Here is a 24,563-nt window from a genome sequence, read left to right as displayed (position 1 = left end):
CATTTCAGGCTGTCTTCTTCAACCTTCCCGTCATGAATCCAAACTGTGAGGAATGTATAAAGGCTTAAGAACCCTCATACAGGTCCTGATCCTATATCTTTTCTTAGGATGGAAATACAGGTTAGCACCACAAGAGATAGACTTCCATAAAATTAAAACCATTGTGTAATGTTTTTCAACTTTTATTATAAAAAGCATTTCCTAGGTACATTCAGAAAAGAAATAGCTGTTTGGATGTCAAACATAAAACATGGCATTGCTTTATATTAATATAAGTTGTACAATGTACTCACATTTAAAAAGCAAATGCAGTATTTTAAAAACAAATAGCCTCTATCTGAACAGGTGCCATTTAAATGAAATGGTTTACCACTTCTTAGATAGGATTATCATGTTATTATTTTACATTAAAAATTCACAAAGTGAACTGGCTTCTAAATGAAACAGTAATTCATATGTATTTTTCAAAAGGTTTCAATTTTGAAAAGGGAGCAAACACGTACTTTGTTCAATTACACTTGTTTTCTTCCACATCAAAGGATTTCATGATGTTTCTCTCTGAAGTCTTCGCTCACTTTGCTTGCCATATAAAAGAAGACGATGACTCACTTTGCTGATCTACATCATTTGAAAGATAAGGATCACACCCTGTTTTACATATACCTGGAGGCCCTCTAAGTCCTGGGTATCCTCTCAAACCAGACCGTCCCATATGTCCACGTGGGCCAGGCTGACCTGGAAGTCCATTGAATGCTAGTCCACTTCTTCCACTTTCACCTTAAGAAAGGGGCAGTGAGCAAGAGAAATCAGGCAATTACAGTAATAGAGGTTAGAGATGGAAAGGACCTGTGGTCCCCCAGCCTATCCTTCTTGCCTAGCTGGTGAGCTGGCACCACCAGTGATGTTGAGACTCCACCAACTCCCATTAAGCTATGATGCTCAAGAACTGAAAGTGTGGCTGGCCGTATGCAGGGTCGACAGGGAAGGTCAAGTGGAAGCAGATGTGTGCAGTTTGGCCTGACATGATACAGCCTTTATGGGAAGGTTCTTTATATGGATTTTGGAAAGTATCCACGTAAATAATTCTGTCAGAAAAGCTGCCTGGTCTTTATTTGCTTTCGATTTAGAGAAAACCAATAATGTAGAATTTTCACTATTTAAATAACCAGATTATGTTAATAGTTTACTCTAAAGTGTTTAATCTGCCATGACAGGCTGCAGTGCAAAATACAACCTATTTGGGCTTTACATGGTGCCTTTTATCTATCTCCTCAGAGGTTTGCCCCAGTTTTGACAGAATTGCACATATACAGGATCATATGAGCATCAATTCACAAGACACATCTCGTACATCCATACCACATTAAAGTGTTTACCAAAACTTACCATAAAACAGTACATACTGTACAACATGAATACAGAATATACTTATAGCAAGAAAGATTTCAAGAGCAAAAAGGAGTACCTCTTGGGCCTTGATTGCCTTCAAAGCCAGCAAATACAAAACCTTTGGCACCTCTATCTCCTTTGTCTCCATGTTCACCTAAAATTTAAAATAATTAAGTGTCTTTAAATGACTACCACATTTGTCAACAGCAGCACTTTCACACTTGTGACTGCTGTAATTTATTCAAACGAATATTGTAAAAAAAATTATTTTCCATTTTGAAAACATTTTACCTTTTGGTCCTTGTTTTCCTGGGTCACCAACATCGCCATAAAAGCCTTTAGATCCACGTTCTCCATCTGCTCCATTTAACCCAGGTTTGCCCTATAGAAATGTTACAAATATTACAGTATGTGAAACTACTCGATATTTTTTGTTGTTGAATTCCAATCAGTACCATCAGATAAAATACTGTAACTAGATTAAAATACCATAACTATATAAAAATTAAAGGATTAGCTACACTGAAAGGAGAAGAGTCCAAATGTCACCTTAAAAATCAAAAGTAAGTATTTGACTTCAATCAACTTTCCTAGTCTCCAACAATACAACATTTAATTCAATTCATAAATGAAGTAAGAACTAAGGGTTATTAGAAGTCTGCTTACTTTTATGAAAAAGTCATAGTAAAATGAAAAATCTGTAAAAAATAGAAAAAGCACAGTACATTTTTACATAGGAAAATTCCTATTGTAGTTCATTATGCCCACCATAATAAGGTGAGAACCAAGAATATTTGAAGTAGATAAAGGTCATGTGGGGATAAGGATTAAGGCATCCACAAAGGCCTTAATTTCTCTAGAAGGTCGAATAGTGTTTAAACTTGATTTTTAACAATCAAATTAGCTGACATGGTGCTGCTGACCACTGCTGACTGGGCCATGGCACAAGGACAAATTGTTGTTTAGTATTATGTAGTATAGTTATGGATAAACACAGGTCCCAGTAGGGTTTACTCACAATCGAGCGGATGCTAAACACAACTTTCCTTTTCCATATCAGGCAGTCAGCAATGGTAAATATCATGTTACCTAACTCAAGTGTTAAAAATCGTTACATTTGCTAGTGGGGGACAAAACCCAAAAGCTACTGAAAACAGGCTGTGTGTTTGGGAGGTATGTTTTACCCACCAGTGCAGTTTGAAAAGGTGAAGAAATAAGAATTGTGGGAGGGGAAAGAAGGGTGTTCCATATGTCGGAGCAAAGTTGTAAGTGACTTTATATATCAACAATGAAGGGTGAATGGGGTAAACTGAAAGGAGTTCAGAGGCAACTGAATGAAGTGGAAGAGCAAAGAGTGATTAGGCCAAAGAAATAAGATGGAACAAGGCTACAGAAAGATTTGAGAAACACTAGGCAGATCTTTAGTTGTATACTTTGGAGTAGAGAAGGTAAAAAACTGAGGAAACGTTGCATGCTTGCAGCTTGGCACTGTACTCTGGGAGTTGGGGTCACCAGCCAGGAGGAAGTCAGCATTTAAAGATATTTGAAGGCATTAGTAAAATGTAAGTTTTAATGTGTTTATTATTTGTGTATTACTTCTATTACGTGATATTAATCTTTATCCAACTAATTAACCTAAACTTTCACATTGAAACAAGCTCTTTTTTTTTTTTTGGCCATGATATTCCAATTTTGTGTGCAGTATCTTACTAGTCCATTCTGTTCAGAAAAGATTAATTTGTATATCTGTGGAAAAGGTCACTAAATATAGCTGTTCCCCGGCTTGATATTTAGCTTTAGGTTATGAAACTAAATCTCTTTTTTTAGAATATTTCATACTGCAGGCAGTTATTTACATGTAATAATATAGATACCTAAAGAACCATAAAGATGAAAAGGAATAGCTCAGACGTATTACCATGAAATCTTAACCTTTTAAACATTTCTTACCATGTTATTTTAGATTATGTGAAAGGGTATTGGCTGCAACACAATAATGAATGTGATAACTCTGATATAAGAACTACTTAGGCAGTTACTCATGTGTTATAATGTAGGTACTGGAAAATACTACTGCACTGTACACAATGAAGTTATGGTTCTCCAAAGGTCAATATTTCATAGATTAGTGGGTGACGAATGCCATGTTATGAGTCAGAATTTGCCTTTGGAGCTGTCAAACATCATGATAGCACTAAATAAAAAACCCTGTTTCATATCACTTTTTAGCAGCTTAATTACTTGTGAAAAAGGTCATTACATTATTGTTCAGCTTGTAATTGTATTAAATGTACTTGTCTGATACAGCTCCACTACACATTTCTTTAAGCTTAAGATAACACAACTATGATCTCAGTTTTTTTTTTCTAACATGCTAATTTCTTCCATAGTAGTGTTGTACTTGTTGGAGAAAAATGGGTCCTCTGAAGTCAACACCAAGCTCCCATTGATTTCGATGGGAGCAGGATCAAGCACAATATTGCCACATGGAAAAATGTTTTCTATTTTTTCAGTTCATATGTTAACTTCATTTAACAATGCTTTCAGTGTTTCAATAACTGGTTAATTTTTGTAATGGCTTTGTTTTTCTCCCCCTGTATACTCACCTCTTCTCCAGGGGGTCCAGGCAAACCAACAGGTCCTGGAGGCCCCATAGGCTGATCTCCATAAAGTGGGCATGTGCTGGCACATTTCCTCCCAACACTATTGGCAAACATTGACATTTGTTCTAAGACAATTCGTTTGCACACTTCTATTACATGAGCTGCTGGGAAAGCCAGTCCCTGCATGAGAAGCACATGAGAACAATCAGAGAAATAAAATATGCAGGAACAGTTCCATTAATAGCATAACTCGCTGAAACACCTCCTGAGTTTCCTGTAATTATCCATGTAACATTTGGCTGTGCTGTTCTTTGTCACTGTACAGCTAATTTTATGATAACATTAAAAAAGATGATTTCCAAGCATATTAACAAATGAACCTTGTTAAACAATTATTTTACAAAAACAAGCAATTCTTACAAGAAAATGCCTGATGGACCTCAGTTGGACTAATTTAGTTTTTAAATAAAAATTTAGAACTATTGAACCAACTTCATCCCTTCTATAATTCCACTAACATGAGAAATGAATTTGGCCTTCTTGTCCAATTCTGATCCTACTTACATATGTACGACCACATTTATTACAGCATGCATGTAACTGTGAGCAGAATTTGATACACCATCTCACAACTCTGAGTACTTAGTTTCTTCTATAATATTTTAGGTCAAAGGAACTGAAAGTCTTACAGGAAGTCCAACTGATCCAACATTTCCTGGTGGACCCTCATCTCCAGGAACACCCTGTTCTCCAGGTTGGCCTCGGGATCCAGTCTCTCCTGGTGGACCTCTTTTACCAATAACACCCTCTGGTCCTGTTGGTCCTTTGTCTCCAACCTAAAACAAAGATTTGACTTTGTTACACTTTATAAGTGAAGTTTTCTTAGAATGGTATTTGAGCAATTATGGTTTGCTCTTGCTGGCTTTATTACAAATTTTCTATAAGTTCAAATACTGTACACCTTTGATGAGTGCAGTACAAGTATCCTAAGTTAAAGACGGAACAGCAAGGGAGTAAAAGGTGTTTTTACTTACATTTCCTTTTGGTCCTTTAACTCCTTTTTCTCCCTTTAAATATAAATACAAATATTATTTTTGGCACTGAAATTCATACAATAATATTTCCCATTGCTTTGTTTGTTATCCTTGTGTAGAAGTAAGAATGTTAATACCTTACAATTATGCAGCACTTTTCATCCAGATCCAAAACACATTTGCAAATGACAAACTAGGAGTACGAGGGGTCATTGGGCATATCATTCAAAACTTCTGTTCACAGAATATATATTCATATAAGGCTAAATCCTCAGCCCAGCATCCACCCACCTTTGACCCAAGTTTGCATAGCAGCTGTTGAGACACTCTGTTGAGATTACTTCTACTGTATGGCCCAGATTTTTAGGCATTATGGCATTCAGTGTTGCAATGCCTAATTGATATAGGGATTTTCTCATTTTCAAAAGGGATTTAGGAACTTAGGAGCCAAGATCTTGAGCTCTGGCATGCCTAAATCCCTTTTGAAAATGAGATTTAGTCTCCTAAATCAGTTAAGCATTGCAACACTGAGTACAGCAACAGCTAAATACCTTTAAAAATCTGGGCCTATATCTGATTGTGTATTGAAATTTAATATTCATAGTCTACGCTGTACTGACTAGCTACATAGGTCATTCAGGGAATTGAAACAATGCCATCATACTTATATAACAGTGCAAATTGTGCAGTTTACAATCCAGTATACAATTCAAAAAATTCACCAATGGTGAATATTCAAGGACACAGGCTAAACATTTGTGTTTCATGAACACTTGCACTAGTAAAGCTTGTATGCTTGAATGCTTGTGGAAAGTGAATGTGGAAGTGCTGTAAATAGGGCTGAATTACCACTCTGAAGAATTTTGACTGCAGTATCCACTTGGTTCTGCATGGGACATTTAGGCCAATATTCTCAAATTTTGAGTGTCCAACATTAGGCACCTAAATAAAAGGCCACGTTTTCAGTGAGGCTGAGCACTGCACTCTCATTGACGTCAACGGCAAACCAACACATCAGTAACTAATATTTGTTGCTAGCAAGATTCTTCCTTTAATTTTACTTACCAGTGCAAAGTTCCACATACCATAAAAGCAGTAAATGTCAAAAGTTATGGTGTTGCTAAGAACTAATAGGAAACTAATATGAGTGTGTAGAAGTTTATAAAAACTATAACAATGCCAAGAGTGTGAACAATGAATTAGTTACATCTAATATTCAATTACAAATACACCGCTACCTCGATATAATGCGACCCGATATAACATGAATTCGGATATAACGCGGTAAAGCAACGCTCCGGGGGAGCGGGGCTGCGCACTCTGGTGGATCAAAGCAAGTTCAATATAACGCCATTTCACCTATAACGCGGTAAGATTTTTTGGCTCCCGAGGACAGCGTTATATCGAGGTAGAGATGTATGTCATATATTACTGTACCTTGTCACCTTCTTGACCCTTTATGCCTGGAACACCAACATTTCCCTACACAGAGAATGAAACCCCAAACAAATATTATAATTATATTTTTTTAAGAATAGTCACAGCAAGACTCAATGCTTATATTAATTTTTTGTGAGCATTATCAAAAGCTTAATAACCTCACCACTTTCCATTCCAAATACTAAGTGCACTTCTTCAACCTAGTCTATGCTAATAAATGACAGTTATATCACTCTCATTCCTGGTACACTGCAATGTCTTCATAACATGTTAATAAATAATAACAACTCTCTCTTTTTAGCAGTGGATCTCAAAGCACTTTAAAAAGGAGATCAGTACAATTATCTCCATTTTACAGATAGGAAAACTTATACCCAGAGGGTGAAGGGACTTGCCTATGGTCACCCAGGAGGCCACTGGGAACAGAACACATATCTCCAGAGTTCCAGTCCCCTATCCACTAAATGAGACCGGTAGTTCTGGGGGGCCACGGCAGGTTTTAGGGGGTCTGACAAGTATGGCCGGTACTATACTCGCTAGGGCTCAGGGCAAAAAGCCAAAGCCCTACCGCACAGGATTGCAGCCCGGGGCCTCAAGCCCCATCACCCAGGGCTGAAGCCAAAGATTGAACAACTGAGCTTCACAGTGCCCCCTGTGGTGTGGGGCCCTGGGCAATTGCCCTGCTTGCTACCCCCTAACTCTGGCTTTTATATGCAGAAAAACAATTGCTGTAGCAGAGCTGGGCCGTGGAGTTTTTATAGTATGTTAAAGGGCCACCCAGAGAGGGGGGGAAGTGGGGCAATTTGCCCCAGGCCACACAGGGGCCCCCACGAGAGTTTTTCAGGGCCCCTGGAGAGGGGTCCTTCACTTGCTCCGGGGGCCCTGGAAAACTTTTGCAGGGCCCGGGCCCCCGGAGCTTCTTCCGCTCCGGGTCTTCGGCAGCAATTCGGCGGCAGGGGGTCCTTCTGCTCCGGGACCCGCCGCCGAAGTGCCCTGAAGACTCGCGGCAGGGGATCCTTCCGCCCTGGGACCTGCCACTAAAGTGCCGGGTCTTCAGTGGCAATTTGAAAGTGGGGGCCTCCCGCTGCCGAAGACCCCAGGTCCCCTGAATCCTCTGGGCGACCCTGGCATGTTAGCGGGGGCCTCAGAAAGAAAAAGGTTGAGAACCCCTGGACTAGACCATTCTCCTATCTCAGCAGGGGTCTCTTCTTTTCAAATGACTGATATTCAGCGCCAATAAGGTGATTAGTAGCCTTTAGACTGTATTCAGGGGCCTGCTGAATGCTGAGCTGTTGCAGAGCCAGCGTAGGACCATTTGTAGAGTTAAGGTAAAGAACCATAGAAGATTAAGGTTGGAAGAGACCTCAGGAGGTCATCTAGTCCAACCCCCTGCTCAAAGCAGGACCAACACCAACTAAATCATCCCAGCCAGGGCTTTGTCAAACTGGGCCTTAAAAACCTCTAAGGATGGAGATTCCACCACCTACCTAGGTAACCCATTCCAGTGCTTCACCACCCTCCCAGTGAAATAGTTTTTCCTAATATCCAACCTAGACCTCCCCAACTGCAACTTGAGATCATTGCTCCTTGTTCTGTCATCTGCCACCACTGAGAACAGCCGAGCTCTATGCTCTTTGGAACCCCCTTTCAGGTAGTTGAAGGCTGCTATCAAACATGAGTAAGGGTTGCAGGTAGGAAGGGAAGAGGTGGGAATAAGGCAGTGCTAATGCTCTAGACCTATGCCTGTGGGAAAGTAAGTCAGCCCCACAATGAGGAGTGTAGCAAACACACTGCCTGCTCTGTCTGGATGCTTATAGGTACTCCAGGAAACATTATGTTCCCCTAAAGCAAAATTCATTCCACCATCCACACTGCTCTTTTCTCTGGGTTGTTCCTAAGCAGCACAATGTAGCTTTAATGAGGCGCCTTTTAATGTTCAGATCATACTTTCTCCAACCCTAATACAAGAATGTGTTTGACATTTAAAAAAAAAGGCTGTGCATATTATCAGTTATAATTTTTGCTACACCCACATGCATTTAAAGTTAGAATTTGGACAAGTTTCCAGTAGCCTGTAATCTTTTTCCACATCTGTTTACCTCATTGAAAGGAAGTTCTCCTTTACTGTAACCATAATCGGCCCTGTGCTTACTGTGCAACCTTAAGAATCAAACTAGAAGTGTTTACTCCTGAAACAAAAAGCAAGATTTCCAGTAAAAGAGTTTCATAAAGGTACCTTCAATCCACGAGTTCCTGGTAGCCCAATATGACCCTGTAGAGAGCAGGGAAAGAAAATGATAACTGTCAAGCAGTATATAGCCAATCATCCACATACAATTAGGACCTGAATCCACTGCCCATTCAAGTCAATGGAAAGACTCCCATCCGTTTCAGTGGGTGGTAAATCATGGTTACTAACAATGAAACTTACAGTAGTTCCAGGGGGACCAGCGAAGCCAGGCCTACCAGGAATTCCTGCAATCCCTTTTGAACCAGTATCACCCTGTCCAGGAAACATTGAATCATTAAAAATAAATTCACCCACCTTGATCACATGTTATTGCTTTATATTATCACAAATTTAAAAAGGAAGAGAAACTAAAAAGCCCAGGTATATAAGTTTAGATATATCTCTGCCAGTATTTGTTTGCTTTGTTTAGATAAAGGGATTTCTGTGATACTCATCACAATGAGACCCAGTCTGCCAAAAAATGCCAGCATTTTCTTCTGTCTGTTAGGTACCTAGAGTGCAAGCAATTCAAACAGGGATGTCCCAGAGTGTAGTTTTTCGGAGCCCGATGGCCAGCTCCTTCTTAATCTCCAACCTAAGGTGATGTGTGTCCACTCCAACCTCTGGGTAAACAGAACTGGAAAGACTGTGTGTGTCCATCTGTGTCTATATCTGTGCACGTGCACAGACAGGGGTGGCTCTATGTTTTTTTGCCTGGAGCCACCCCTGTGCATAGATATATTTTATAATATACACCCACAAACACAATATATAAAATGTGGTTGTATCTAGCTTCCTCTTCAAAAGTCCAGTCCGTTTGCTACTCATTATACTCTACGATTCTGTCCAGCAATTTTAACTAATAGGAACTAATCTATTTGTGTTACTATAATAGCATCTTCACTATCATGATCCTGTTAATATTCATTTCTAATAATCAGCATAGACTTCTTTAATTAAGCCCTCTATTAAAGACTGATATCCCCTCTTTATGTGTTATTCAGAACATAGTTTGCCCATGTTTAATAATAAAGTGAAATGTTAAGCTGGACAGAGTATAGTACTAAAATGTGCATCTGGAAAGTTACTGTCACACTGATTTATGTCTTTTGTTAAATTATCTTTAATAACATAAAATAATTATTTCAGACCAGAGACCAAAATTAATTCAAAGATAAAAAGATCCAATTAATAATTGTTGCTTTTTTGTCATGTTTAAAAATTTACAGCAATTTTACCAGCTGTTCTGACTTACTGTTCTTGTGAAATCAACACCACCACACACCGGGTGAATATATTCTCCAGTCCGGGTCTTCCTTAAGCCACTACTGTTACAGATGTCAACCCTAGCACAAGCATTGCAGGCTTGCTATCTGTTACCACGGGCAGCAGCAGAATACCTCTCTCCCCCACACACCCCGCTATATTCTTCTGCATGTGTCTTTCTGATTTTAAATCCTGGCAATAGTTACTTTGGGACAGATCCTCAGGTGGTGTAAATTGTCATAGCTCCATTGACTTTAACTGAGCTATAACAACTGGTGCAAGTTGAGGATCTGGCCCCCGTCGTTGAATTTGCAGAATGTGGGTTGGTACCTTTTGGACAGCCCACACAATTGCTCTCCGTTATATGAGTGATCAGAGGATTGTTCTGCCATTTCCTCCGGTACAATCGGTGGTTATTCGTGTGATTTCTGTTTTTAAAATCTATTATTTAAACCACATCCAGACTGGTAAATGAGTGACCTTCAAGAGCTCTAGAGTTGGGTCTGAGCTACTGGGTTTGGATATTTATCCAAGACATTTCCAAGTTTACCCAAACCTCCTTTATGTGAAAACTGAGCTGGAAATATACTGAGAACAGGTTTGCATGTCTAAGCAAGGCTGGGTTCTTTCCTAGCTAACTGATGAGTCACCTGGGAGAGTTTTAGAGGGGCTACATGGGCTGCAGATTAACTTCTATCTGATAGTTCTCTTACAGAGAAAGAGTTGTCAGTCAGACAGATGCAAGGATGCTGTTAGCCGTTTGAAGAATCCTTCCTCCTCATCATCCCTGCAAATGGTGTTTGTGGCAGACGAACAACAGGATCCTCCTTCCCGTGGGAGAGCCCAGCCCCAACCATAAGAAGGTGTGCTGTTTTGTTACTTTTTTAAAGAACCCACCAAGGAGAGGGATCTCTCGCTCTCTCTTACTTTCTTCTCAATAGCAGGAGCCCTAGAATCATAACAACTTTTGTCCTCTGCACAGCCCCAACATTTAGAAGAGAGGCACTCAAATATTGTCTAGGACTAGTTACAGAACAGGGAATTTATTTGTATGTACAGACTACTCCCAAATACCTTCGCTTCTATAGACAACTAGCCTGGTGAGTCTCATTTGCTTCTGTCTTTACATATTGAGGCCAGGGGCCAAATCCAAATCCTTATTGCCCTAGTCAAGCAAGTAGTCCAGTTAACTTCTATGGAACTACTTGTGTGAATAAAGGCAAACTGGATTCAGCCCTGGGTCACCAACCTGACTGAGGAACAGCTCCCATATGCTGCCTTCTGATGCATGCATTTCTCAGAAAGCCATGTCACTGAGAAACTAGACCGGGCCCCTCACAAAGAGAATGATACTTACTGTTCTTCCCCAAGGGCCTTCAGGACCTGCTTCTCCTAGAAATCCTTTCTCTCCCTACATAAGGGTAAAATAGATTATTTTAATCTACATAAAAAAGTATAAATACATTAATAATAGATAGTTGAGGAAATAAATTCAGATTTTAAAAACTCTACCTTTAAACCCAAAGTACCTTGACCACCCACTGGCCCTTGAGATCCTTGATAGGCCTAAAGAAAATGCAGCAATTAAGACAAAGAGGTTAGTTTTTAAGATTACATAAACAAAATACTGGTTACTTCAGAATTCCACATCCCATTTACCTCTATACCAGGATCCCCCTCTCGCCCAGGCAATCCAGGATCTCCACGTATTCCCTGTAAATGAACAAAATCCCACCAAGTAAACATACAAAAACAGATTGTGCAGTTTAGCAAGATGGAAAAATTAGGCTTATTCATACGATACCTTTGGACCAGGTGTACCTTTCCTTCCTCGAGAGCCGGTAAAACCCTAGATAAACAATTAATGCATTGTTTTTGATTTTTTTAAAAATCACAAAGGCCAACTGTGATCATTATAACTGTGACAGTATACAAGCAGGTATAGGTATCTAGTATGTGACAAACCAATGAAATTCTGGCGGGGCATGGCTATTTAATCCTATTTCTCAATTTTTTAAATATCAGCCATATATATATAATGGAATGTATTTGGCTTTCTTAATAATAGTATAAAATCATAATATTTTCTTTGTACAATAAACAAGCACATATTCAGTATCAATAGCCCAATTACTGTATTCTAAGGTTTCACAGTTAAAGGCCCTATTCTGTAAATACATTAAATGGGCATAGTGCTTATTATTATGATATTAGATGGTGCCTTTAGGCACAGCCCTGAGTATGGGATGTGCGTAGTTGCACCACCTTGCTGGATTCCAGCAACTCTGGAAGGCACTGTGTCTCAGACACACTTCGAGGGCACAGTTCTTCTGGTACTGCTTTCTTATACTGGGGAAATGAGAGACTAAGGGTATGCCTATACTACCCGCTGGATCGGCGGGCAGCAATCGATCCAGCGGGGGTCAATTTATCGTGTCTAGGGAGCAGCGGCATCAGTCAACTCACCACAGTGAAGACACCGCGGTGCGTAGATCTAAATACGTCGACTTCAGCTACATTATTCACGTACTGAAGTTGCGTAGCTTACATCGACACACACACACACAGAGTGTAGACCAGGCCTAAGAAGAGTAATCTACTATAGCCCTTTACAGATCACAGCATACTTCCTGCTGCCCATGTCCAGCCACCTCTACTGACTGGTTCATAGGGAGGTAGAGCCAGACATCTCAATTGTACCATATCAAGTTCTAGATTCCAAATGAAAGTAGATTCTGTCTCCTAATCCCACTGCACCACAGGGAAGGGAGCAAGCAGAGAAGGTTTTCCTTGAAAACTTTGGGACCCTTGGTTCCCTTCTTCTCTCCAGGGATCAGACAGAGGTTCTGAGGGAAGGAATATAGGAACCAACCAAGTTTATGGGGAGGAGTGATCAGAGGCGAACAGGCTGGGCTGTTGGTATGTGGAGAACTGACGAGTTGAGCTAGATCTCAGCAATGGTAGGAAAGCAGCCATTAGTGGGCTATTACTTCCCCTCCCACATGGGTGAGCAGGGATAGGTAGGCAGGGGAATAGAGTGGGTGGAGCTGAGCTGGCCAAAAAGAGGAAGTACCTGTACCAGGAAAAACACTGGTGCATCTTATTTCCACACAGAACAAGGAGAAAGCAGGGACTTAATTGTGTGGCTTTCAGAGACCGTACAAGAACATGCTGTCCCTTACTCAAGCTGGTCAAGGTGTCAATCCAACCACGTATGGGAAGCTTCAGTACTGAACTTTGGTCTGTCAAACACTAATACAAAGCAATGGTTGAGAAATGTTAGTGGCAAATTCATCCCAATGGAGCTCTACTGAAGCCAATTAATAAATCTGGCCCTAATTGTTTTAGAGTTTGTTTGCCTAAAAGTAACATCTCATACATAACACCTCTACCCTGTAAATGTTTTCTGCTCCCTCTATCCCTAGTCATTCTTTCCACTCATTTTTCAAATTGTATTTTTCTATTACTATTTAGGGCACAATCCTATTTAACTCAATGGGTGTTTTGACACTGAAATCAATGGGAGCAGGATAGGCTCCTGTCACAGGGTGACTGTCCCCTTTAAAAGTATATGGAGGCCAGCCACACCTGTACCATAATTAATTAGTTGCTTCACAACCTGTAACATGCTGATGCACCCAGACCAGCAATCCCAAGACACAAGGAAATTGAAGCAAGACACGCAGGTGGTCAATCAAAATGTATAACCATGGCACAGTTAAGTCAGCAACAGCTGGAACAAAATACAATAGCAGTCCAAATGGCAGGTATGTAGCAACAGGCCTTGAGTAACCGTACACACACACACACACACACACACACACACACACACACACACACACAAGAACACTGAACTGAGTTCAGGGAGCAGGAACCAGGAAAAAAATAGGAGCAGGAAGCAATAAGCAGGAAGCACATGCACATGCACACACACACACACACACACACCAGTCATCACAATTTCCTTCTTTTTTCCCCCAAACGTTCAACAGCACCTTGCTGGTAACTAGGGGTGATCCCAGGGCCAGGGCCGGCTCCAGAGCTTTTGCTGCTCCAAGCAGCCCCCACTCCCCCCCTCCCAAAAAGCTGCAATCACGATCGCGATCTGCGCCACTTCGGCGGCAATTCGGCAGGAAGTCTTTCACTCAGAGCCGGAGTGAGGGACCCTCCGCCGAATTGCCGCCGAATAGCTGGACGTGCCACCCCACTCCGGAGTGGCCGCCCCAAGCACCTGCTTGCTAAGCTGGTGCCTGGAGCCGGCCCTGCCCAGGGCCATAGGTTATACCTCCGATTCAATGCAGGGGGTGGATGCTGTTGCTCTGGTGCAACTTTCCCAATTGGCCACATGACATCATCATACACAGAAAAAAGAGTGTCCTCTTCCCTATTTGTTTCCCTTTCAGTACACAGTATATCTCGCTGGTTAACAACATGTTCTCCATGTGATAAATGTACTTGCCACTCTCTGTACCCTTCAGCCTCCAAGATCATGCCACAAGCATAAAAAATTCTTCCAGATCCTCATCTAACATATGATGCTTGTCCAGGATAGAATGCATGAAGTCTTGCACAGATGCGCTTGTTAAAACTCATATATTTCCTAGTCCCATCAGTTGGCTCTGAGGGTGGGATGAAACTTTTCCATCAGCAGAGGCAACTTGTTCCTCATAGGTTGGCTGAAGAGCCAATAGATAAGGGTTTCTCCAGTACTTTCAAGAAGTGTACACCCAATATCATATAAGCTAAGACTCAATGCAATAGAAAGGGATGTATCTAGACATTCCTCCAGTATGCAAGCTACACATTTCTTCAGAGTCCCATGCAGTCTCTCCACTATCCCATTTCCTTGGGGATGGTACACAGCAGGTTTATAATGTACTTTAACAATATTCCTCAGAAAACCTTCAAACCATCTTGATACAAAAGGTGTCCCATTATCTGAAACAAGGCTCTGTGGCAGGCCAAACATCACATATAAAATGATGAGGCAAAAAATGAGCTCCTTTCATGTGTCTTGTGAAATTATGAATGCAAATAGATAAAGTGAGTAATAATCTATAACAGTGAACAGAGTATACCCATGGGAACTGCGCCCAGGTCCCAATTGCATGCATCAGTCTAAGTCACCCAGGCTTCCTTGGATCAAAATAAGCATGGGATTGGATCCCAAAGAGGACTTAATGCAGGGTTTCAAAACCCTGCTTTGTCTTTTTAGTCCAAACCAACTGGCCACAAACTAAAATGTGGCAAAGCATGGCAACCTCTATATTGAGCTAGACCAAGGAATGAACATAAAGTGCTATTATCAGTGGGTAATGGTAGCAAAGCAACAGCATGGAGCCATTCAGATGTTGGTTTCATACCATCGACAGACAGAATTCCCTACAAACTATACAGCATCTTTTGTTAAACTGCACTTGGCTGAATTCAAGGCCTGGTCTACACTATGAGTTTAGGTTGAATTTAGCAGTGTTAAATCGAATTAACCCTGCACCCATCCACACAACCAAGCCATTTACTTCGACATAAAGGGCTCTTAAAATCGATTTCTGTACTCCTCTCTGACGAGGGGAGTAGCACTGAAATCGACATTGCCAGTTCGAATTAGGATTAGTATGGATGAAATTCAATGGTATTGGCCTCCGGGAGCTATCCCACAGTGCACCACTGTGACCGCTCTGGAAAGCAATTTGAACTTGGATGCACTGGCCAGGTAGACAGGAAAAGCCCCTCGAACTTTCAATTTCATTTCCTGGTGCCCAGTGTGGAGAGCACAGGTGACCACGCAGAGCTCATGAGCACAGGTAACCATGCAGTCCAAGAATCGAAAAAGAGCACCAGCATGGACCGTACGGGAGGTACTGGATCTGATCGCTAAATGGGGAGAGGATTCCGTGCTAGCAGAACTACGTTCCAAAAGATGAAATGCCAAAACATTTGAAAAAATCTCCAAGGGCATGATGGAGAGAGGCCACAATAGGGACTCATATCAGTGCCGTGTGAAGGTTAAGGAGCTCAGACAAGCATACCAGAAAACCAAAGAAGCAAACGGAAGGTCCGGGTGAGAGCCGCAGACATGCCGCTTCTACGCTGAGCTGCATGCAATTCTAGGGGGGGCCACCACCACTACTCCACTCCTGACCGTGGATTCCGAGGAGGGGGTACTCTCAGCCATGCCTGAGGATTCTGTAGACGGGGAAGATGAGGAAGAGGAGGATGAGGACGAGCTTGCGGAGAGAACACAGCACTCTGTTCTCCCCAACAGCCAGGATCTTTTTTTCAGCCTGACTGAAGTACCCTTCCAAGTATCCCAGACCATGAACCCATGGAAAGGACCTCAGTGAGTGTACCATTGTAAATATAAAACATAGTTTAAAAGCAAGCATTTTATAATGATTAATTTGCCCTGAGGACTTGAGATGCATTCACGGCCAGTACGGCTACTGGAAAAATCTGTTAACATGTCTGGGGATGGAGCAGAAATCCTCCAGGGACATCTCCATGACGCTCTCCTGGAGGTACTCCAAAAGCCATTGCAGAAGGTTTCTGGGCAGTGCAGCCTTATTCCGTCCTTCATAGTAGGACATTTGACCATGCCATGCTAGTAGCAAGTAATCTGGTATCATTGCATGACAAAGCCTGGCAGCGTATGGTCCCGGTGTTTGCTGGCATTCAAGCAACATCCGTTCTTTATCTCGCTGTGTTATCCTCAGGAGAGTGATATCGTTCATGGTAACCTGCTTGAAATATGGGAATTTAATTAAGGGTCAGAGGTAGCCATTTGGTTTCTGTTGGGATCTTCCCTGATACCAGCCACCCGGTGTGGGGAGGCGTAAAGCGATCATCCCAGAGAATTGGATGGGTGGTGGTGGGGTTTAGTTTGGTTTCTGCTACTGCCCGTTAACAGGAAAACCGCAGCACTCAACGGGCTTTGCTTGGTATGGGAAAGGAGGGTGCTGCTGTAATGAAGGTTGCAGAAGCCGAAAGACAATGGCTTACCATGACTGCATGCAAGCCAAATTCCGTTTCCCGGCCCTGAATCTGTGATCTCTAACACCAAAGCCGCAGGCACTCAATATAAGATGCAAAATGTGACCTTGTACCGAAATCACGTGCTATGTAATGTGAATAGTGTTGTTCACCGTGAAAGAGTATAAACATTGTTCTGTAAAATGTATCTTTTAAAATACTTCTTTCCCTTTTTTCCCTCCCTCCCGCAGCTGCAAATTTTTCAAGCCTCCCTCCTCTGTCCGGAAGAGCACACAGCGCTATCTATCTCAGATAAGGCGGCGAAAAAAACGCATGCAAGACTAAATGTTCTCGGAAATCATGCAATCGACCCACAATGAAAGAGCTCATCTGAATGAGTGGAAGGACACAGTATCAAAGTACAGGAAAGATGCCAGTGAACGTGAGGACAGGCGGGACCACCGTGAAGAGAGGAGGGACGCTCGAGATGAGCAGTGGTGGCAGGAAGATCAGAGATGACAGCAGGAAGATCAGAGGAGGCAAGATGCAAAGCTGGGGCTACTGCGGGATCAAACGGACATGCTCCGGTGTCTGGTGGAGCTTCAGGAATGGCAACAGGATCACAGAGTGCTGCTGCAGCCCCTGTATAACCGTTCTCCCCCCTCCCCAAGTTCCATAACCTCCTCACCCAGACGTATAAGAACGCAGGGAGGGAGGCTCCATGCACCCTGCCACTCCACCCCAGTGGACAGCCCAAGCAAAAGACTGTCATTACTTTGAACTTTTGAAGTGGCCTTTTCCTTCCCTCCTTCTCTCCTCCCAAACCCCACCCGGGCTACCTTGTCAGTTCTGTCCCTCTTTTTATAATCAATTAATAAATAATACATTATTTTTAAATGATAGTGACTTTATTTCCTTTGAAAGCAAGCTGTGATCGAAGGGGGAGAGTGGGTTGCTTACAGAGAATGAGTCAATCAAGGGGGCGGGTTTTCATCAAGGAGAAACAAACAGAACTTTCACACCGTAGCCTGGCCAGTCATGAAACTGGTTTTCAAAACTTCTCTGATGCACAGTGCTTCCTGGTGTACTCTTCTAATTGCCCTGGTGCCTGGCTGCGTGTAATCAGCGGCCAGGCGATTTGCCTCAACCTCCCACCCCGCCATAAATGTCTCCCCCTTACTGTCACAGAGATTGTGGAGCACACAGCAAGCAGCAATAACAATGGGAATATTGGTTTGGCTGAGGTCTGAGTGAGTCAGAAAGTGCACCAGCGACCCTTTAAACATCCAAAAGCACATTCTACCACCATTCTGCACTTGCTCAGCCTGTAGTTGAACAGCTCTTGACTACTGTCCAGGCTGCCTGTGTATGGCTTCATGAGCCATGGCATTAAGGGGTAGGCTGGGTCCCCAAGGATAACTATAGGCATTTCAATATCCCCAACGGTTATTTTCTGGTCTGGGAAATAAATCCCTTGCTGCAGCCGTTTAAACAGATTAGTGTTCCTGAAGACGTGAACATCATGAACCCTTCCCAGACATCCCACGTTGATGTTGGTGAAACATCCCTTGTGATCCACCAGTGCTTGCAGCACCATTGAAAAGTACCCCTTGCAGTTTATGTACTGGCTGCCCTGGTGCTCCGGTGCCAAGATAGGGAATCCTATTACAGCAAAGCCATCTACTATGACCTGCATATTTCCCAGAGTCACTACCTTTGGTAGCAGCAGTTCAATGATTGCTTTGGCTATTTGCATCACAGCAGCCCCCACAGTAGATTTGCCCACTCCAAATTGATTCCTGACTGACTGGTAGCTGTCTGGCGTTGCAAGCTTCCACAGGGCTATTGCCACTCGCTTCTCAACTGAGAGGGCTGCTCTCATCTTGGTATTCTGGTGCTTCAGGGCAGGGGAAAGCAAGTCACAAAGTTCCATGAAAGTGCCCTTACACATGAGAAAGTTACGCAGCCACTGGGAATCATCCCAGACCTGCAACACTATGCGGTCCCACCAGTCTGTGCTTGTTTCCTGGGCCCAGAATTGGCATTCTACAGCTATAACCTGCCCCATTAACAGCATGATTTCCAAAGTACCGGGGCCCGCAGTTTGAGAGAATTCTGTGTCCATGTCCTCCTCACTCTTGTTGCCATGCTGCCATAGCCACCTCCTCCTCACCTGGTTTTTCAGGTCCTGGTTCAGCATAAACTGCACGATAATGTGCGAGATGTTTACAATGGTCATGACTGCTGTCTTGAGCTGAGCGGGCTCCATGCTTGCCGTGGTATGGTGTCTGCACAGTTCACCCAGGAAAAGAGGTGCGAAACGGTTGTCTGCCGTTGCTTTCATGGAGGGAGGGGTGAGGCTGTACCCAAAACCACCAGTGACAATGTTTTTTGCCCCATCAGGCATTGGGATCTCAACCCAGAATTCCAATGGGCGGGGGAGATTGCGGGAGCTATGGGATAGCTATGGGATAGCTACCCACAGTGCAACGCTCCGGAAGTCAACGCTAGCCTTGGTACATGGACGCACACTGCCAAATTAATGTGCTTAGTGTGGCCGCATGCACTTGACTTTATACAATCGGTTGCCAAAAATCAAATTCTGTAAATTCGGAGTAATCCCGTAGTGTAGACATACCCCAACTGTATGCCAATTTGTTGGAGTTGGTCTAGCTGGTCCAGAATAGCATTATGCTCAGGAAGGGTCTTAGCAAAGATGAGAATGTCATCCTGGATATTATCGAAGAGCTAAGAGATCACTCTCAGAAAAACCCCAGGAGCAGAAACTACACCAAAAGGTAGCCATTGATAGTAGTACCTCCCAAATCGTGTACTGAAAGTCAATAAAAGCTGTGAACTTTCAAGCCACAGGTATTTGCCAATAAATGGATTAGTAATCCAACTCAGAGAAAGTCTAGGATCTACTTACCTGGCATATCACCCCTTTGAAGGTTGGCAGTTGAAACGGCTCATGTTTCGTATATTTATTAACTGCTCTAAAATCTGTGCACATTCAAATGTTGCCATTCTTCCTTTATATGATAACTGTGGGTGAGCTCCAATCCAAATGTCAGGTATGTAACATCAGGGCCTGGGTAACTCTACACACCCAACGCTATGTACGTGCATAGAAACAAACACGGGAACACTGAGTTCAGGGAGCAGGAACCAGGAAACAAACAGAAACAGGGAGCAGGAGGCAATAAGCAGGGATGCATCATACACACACCAGTCGTTACACAGCCTAAGGGGCGGGACTAAGGAGGGTCAGGTGATAGACTAATGGAATGAGAGTGAGGTCAGTCAAAAGTTGAAAGCACAAGGAGTGAGCAGGCAGGCGCTCAGGCTGGCTGGCTTCTGTGATAGGTCCTGCAAGGAAAAGGGTCATCCAGGGGAACCAGCCCGGGGCTCTATACCAGGTCCAGGAAGGACATGAGGCACTGAGCCCAGAAGGTGAGGGACTTTTCTATTTGGTGGGACTTTTTAGTTTGGACTCTTGCTACCCCAGAAGAGGTTATGTTTGTTGTGACTTGGCTGGAGAGCTAAGCCACATCTCCAGCACAAACTAGTGTGCAAAGAGCCAGGGAGACCCACCTGGGGGAGGGAAACTGAGGCACAGCACTGTGTTTGGCCAACAGGGAGCACTACTGAGCAGCCATGTCCCTATGACAGTCCCTTGTTCTTCTTTTGTGAATTTTATATTATTCTTTTATGTGTGGAAAGTGAGGTCACCATCTATTCAGTTCTGCCAATATCAATGCTAATGAGTGCAAATTGTGATAATGGTTCTCGTGATATTACTGTCTAGTGGGAACTGGACTAAGAGCATTTTGTTTTAGAGACCAGTCAATTAAAGTCAGATGGAAACAACTGGTGAGACTAATCACTAGCAGCTTGGGATGCATTTGAACTGGTGACCTAGCAGTAAAAGACTCCATTTCCCATTTACCAATCCGCTAAACCATATGGTCCCTCTCTCTTTAGTAGTCTAGCTTTAGATACAGTAGAGTTGCTAGTTCTTGTAAAGCAGAAACATAGCTTACTGGAGCTCCTTTTGGTCCGGGTGGACCAAAATCCCCTGGAACACCAACGAGACCCTGCAATTAACAAACACAAATACCTGCATTGTGTAAAAAGAGGTACTTCATGAACAACTAACTTCTACTATGAATTATCAGTGTAACTGTAACCTGTATAAAATCACCACGTACAAACAAGATACATTACTGTCCACTAGGAGCACAAAGTCAATCTTACACCTGAATATTGAAGATAATGGAGTCTTGGAAGGCAGGGTCAAGCCTGTAAGCATTATAAGAATAATGGAAAATATTTTGGTTCCACTGGAACATTCGTTGTAATAATTTGTGTGGTGTTTATCTGAAGGTAATAAAAGAAGTGTGAAGAACATGGGAGATATCTGTATTATTTTTTATGAATATTGTATACACATTTTTCTATTTGATTGACTATCATGATGTCTGCCACAGGGGGGACAAATAATTAACTTAGACTATGTCTACTCTACATCATTTACAGCGGCACCAATGCAGCTGTGCCACTGTAGGGCTTCTGGTGAAGATGCTATAAGCAGACAGAGAGAGCTTTCCTGTTGGCTTAATAACTCCACCTCCGTGAGAAGCGGTAGCTATGTCATTGGCACTTAGGTCAGTATAACTTACATCGCCTGCGGAGGTGACTTTTTCACACCCCTGAGCAATGTAAGTTATACCAAAGTAATTATAGCATAGACATAGTCTTAGTCCTCCTCTGCAGGATGGCAGACAATGGATACAGACAGCCCAATCGCTGATATTTAACCAAGCAATACAGGTATCAAGAACTGTAGTCCAAGGGGAGACTACTGGCCAAAGACTATTGACTTCCTAACGATCCACTGTAACAGAGTATTGGAGAATGGGGAGGGCAGTAAGAAATAAAGATGATAAAATTTGCTATTAAAAATGTCTCTGCAGCAAGACCAGTTCCAAACCAGAGGACAAGATTGCGTAGGAGAAAAAGGAGTGCAGAATAATCTTGGATGCCCTGGCTAAGACCCACTGAATAAGGAAGGGTCTTGTGTGCATGTGTTTGTTGTTTTTCCCTAGATCTGTATATCTCTGTGCTGTGTCTAAGAGTAAAGTGTGTGTGTGATTTAGTAGTCCATATGTATAGTGAAGTGGAGTGGCCTCCCACACACCCAGAGGGGGAGGAACCCTACATCGAGCCCTGGTGGGTGGAGCCAGGCCATGCTCAACCCTCCCACCAGAAGTCAGTGGGCGGGACAGGAAGTATAAAAGGTGGGGCTGGAAGCTCAGTTGGGCTGCAGCTGCCAGATGCCTCTTGCTTGCTCCAGAGCTGGGAGACTGCTGCAGGCCCCTGGGGAGCTGAGGACTGGCCAAAGCCATACGCTGACCTGACCATGGAGTTACCAGGAGTAGGAGTCCTGATGATCTGGACAACCCTTTGCAGACCCAGGTACAACCCAAGGGGCAGTTAGGAAGTGGCCCAGGGGCAGCTGACTCAAGACTAGCTGCAGCACCACCTGAGTTTAGGTCAGCTTATTATGGTCAGAATCCCCGCTGACCCAGTGGCAAATCCTGCTGCCACTGTTAGGGTACTAGGCTGGGGTGCAGTGGAGTGGGTGGGCCTTGGCCCCCACCCCGCCACCCCAACCCTGGGGTGACAATCTCCCCCTCTCTATGCCATGGAGCCAGTGTTTGTCGGTCATCCACCGAAGCTAGGATGCCCGAACCCCTTGCTGCTCGGCCCTGACCACAGCCTGAGCCCTAGACTCCTGTTGCCCCACCCTGACTGAGGGCCTGGGCTACCTCATGCTGAACACAGGCCTGAGCTATAGACTCTTGCCGTGCCACTAAATCCCCATGACAGGCCACGCCCAGAGACTTAGTGGGGCGGACTGGCCTCCCCTGGACCTGGAAGGGGAGGAACCCTGCCACTGAACCACTACACTGTTATTTGCTTTAACTGTCACAAAGTCCCTGGAGGGTGAAATACTAATCTAGAGCACCCACAAATTGTGGATCTTGTGATTTGGGGGTCAGCACTGATCTTGGGGCACAGGGTAGCTGGACCACAGGGTCCCCCATCCTGAGAAGCAATACCAGACTTGGAGACTGTACAACAGGAGTATGCCTCAAAGACCAGATATAGAAAAGAAGTGTTTGAATGCTACTGCAACTCAGTACATTGAAAAGCCCATGAGATCCGGAGGTTTGTATCCAGTGCAGTAGTCTGGTGAGTTTAGCACAAGGGGGAGTTAGCAAGAGTAAATAGGCAAAGCTCCATGACATTTACTTCACTAATTTAAAAAGAACAAACACTAAAGCTAATGAAAAAGTGTTAAATAATGTAGAAAAATACATAGTGACAGATTCTGAGCAGTGTTTGACATTCTCACAGATTGATCTTTATGGGAATAAATAGAGGCGATTCATGGAGTTTAAGATTAAATGAGACCCTTAGGATCATGTAGCCTGACCTCATGCTTAACATAGGCCATAGAATTTCACTCAGTGATTCCTGGATTGAGTCCATAACTTCTGGTTCAGCTACAGCATATCTTAGAAAGACAATCCTGATTTAAAGATTTCCACCACTTTCTTTAGTAAGTTGTTCCAATGCTAATTACCTTAAGTGTTAAAACTAACTAGTGGATTTAAGGAATTGTGTGTAAATATGTGCTTTAGATAATATTACCCTAGGTCCTTCTTGGCCTGGTAAATCATCAGCCCCAGAGAAGCCTTCATTACCCTAGAAGCACAACAACAGACAAAAACAAAATTGAGTTCTCAACACGTAAGATAATCACCTTATAGTGTATGTAGGTATGGACCAGTGATGCCTTTGTTTTCTGTATGCTGCACCTTAAAATTTCTAGACAGCTGCCATTTTCTTCCCAGAACAACTGCAAAGTCTATTATGCTGAAGGTTGCTAAGTGTCTGGTTTTCGACCAGAACGGCCGATCGAAAAGGGAGCCTGGCAGCTTCAGTCAGCACAATGTACTAGGCCAGCAAAAGTCCAGTCAGCGGCGCAGCAGGGCTAAGGCAGGCTCCCAGCTCCCATTGGCCTGGAACTGCGACCAATGGGAGCGGTGGGGGCAGCACCTGTGGGCATGGGCAGCACACAGAGCTCCCTGGCCGAACCTCCACCTAGGAGGCAGACATGCTGGCCGTTTCCTGGGAGTTGCGCAGAGCCAGGGCAGGCAGGGAGCCTGCCTTAGCCTCACTGTGCCATGGACTGGGAGCCACCTGAGATAAATTCCGTCCAGCTGGAGCCCACACCACAAACCCCCTCCCACACCCAAACTCCCTCCTGGAGCCTGCACCCCAAACCCCTCTTACACCCCAAATCTGTGCCCCACCCTGAGCCCCCACCTGCAGCCCAGAGCACTCACCCCCACCCCCAGCCACAGCCCATGCCCCCTCCTGCACTCTGAACCCCTCGGTCCCTGCCCAGAGCCCCCTCCTGCACCCCAAACCTCTCATCCCTGGCTCCACCCCAGAGCCTGCACCCCCAGATGGGGAGCCCTCACTTCCTCCTGCACTCCAACTTCCTGCCCCAGCCCAGAGACAGTGAGTGACGGTGGGGGAGAGCAAGTGACAGAGGGA

The 24,563-nt window shown here is 43.6% G+C and overlaps 1 protein-coding gene across 1 annotated transcript in view; it reads right to left on the bottom strand.

The window, feature by feature from the left end:
- Positions 1 to 210: 210 nt before the first annotated feature.
- Positions 211 to 24,563, bottom strand: part of LOC117875213 (collagen alpha-1(XXII) chain-like) — a 41,041-nt gene continuing 16,688 nt past the window's right edge. Inside the window, exons 13-27 of the mRNA XM_034766295.1 lie at positions 23,652 to 23,705; positions 20,975 to 21,028; positions 11,767 to 11,811; positions 11,622 to 11,675; positions 11,475 to 11,528; positions 11,320 to 11,373; positions 8,898 to 8,969; positions 8,703 to 8,738; positions 6,464 to 6,508; positions 5,027 to 5,059; positions 4,682 to 4,828; positions 3,996 to 4,172; positions 1,681 to 1,771; positions 1,466 to 1,543; positions 211 to 777 (exon numbers count right to left, since the gene is read on the bottom strand). Of these exons, the coding sequence (XP_034622186.1) occupies positions 572 to 777; positions 1,466 to 1,543; positions 1,681 to 1,771; positions 3,996 to 4,172; positions 4,682 to 4,828; positions 5,027 to 5,059; positions 6,464 to 6,508; positions 8,703 to 8,738; positions 8,898 to 8,969; positions 11,320 to 11,373; positions 11,475 to 11,528; positions 11,622 to 11,675; positions 11,767 to 11,811; positions 20,975 to 21,028; positions 23,652 to 23,705 (1,200 nt within the window). The 3' untranslated portion in view covers positions 211 to 571. The remainder of the gene's footprint in view (positions 778 to 1,465; positions 1,544 to 1,680; positions 1,772 to 3,995; positions 4,173 to 4,681; positions 4,829 to 5,026; positions 5,060 to 6,463; positions 6,509 to 8,702; positions 8,739 to 8,897; positions 8,970 to 11,319; positions 11,374 to 11,474; positions 11,529 to 11,621; positions 11,676 to 11,766; positions 11,812 to 20,974; positions 21,029 to 23,651; positions 23,706 to 24,563) is intronic.

This window comes from Trachemys scripta, chromosome 3, assembly GCF_013100865.1.
Source record: "Trachemys scripta elegans isolate TJP31775 chromosome 3, CAS_Tse_1.0, whole genome shotgun sequence".
NCBI classification, from domain to species: Eukaryota; Metazoa; Chordata; order Testudines; family Emydidae; genus Trachemys; species Trachemys scripta.
The sequence above is the reverse complement of the archived record's forward strand: the minus strand, read 5'-3'. Positions and strand labels throughout refer to the sequence as shown.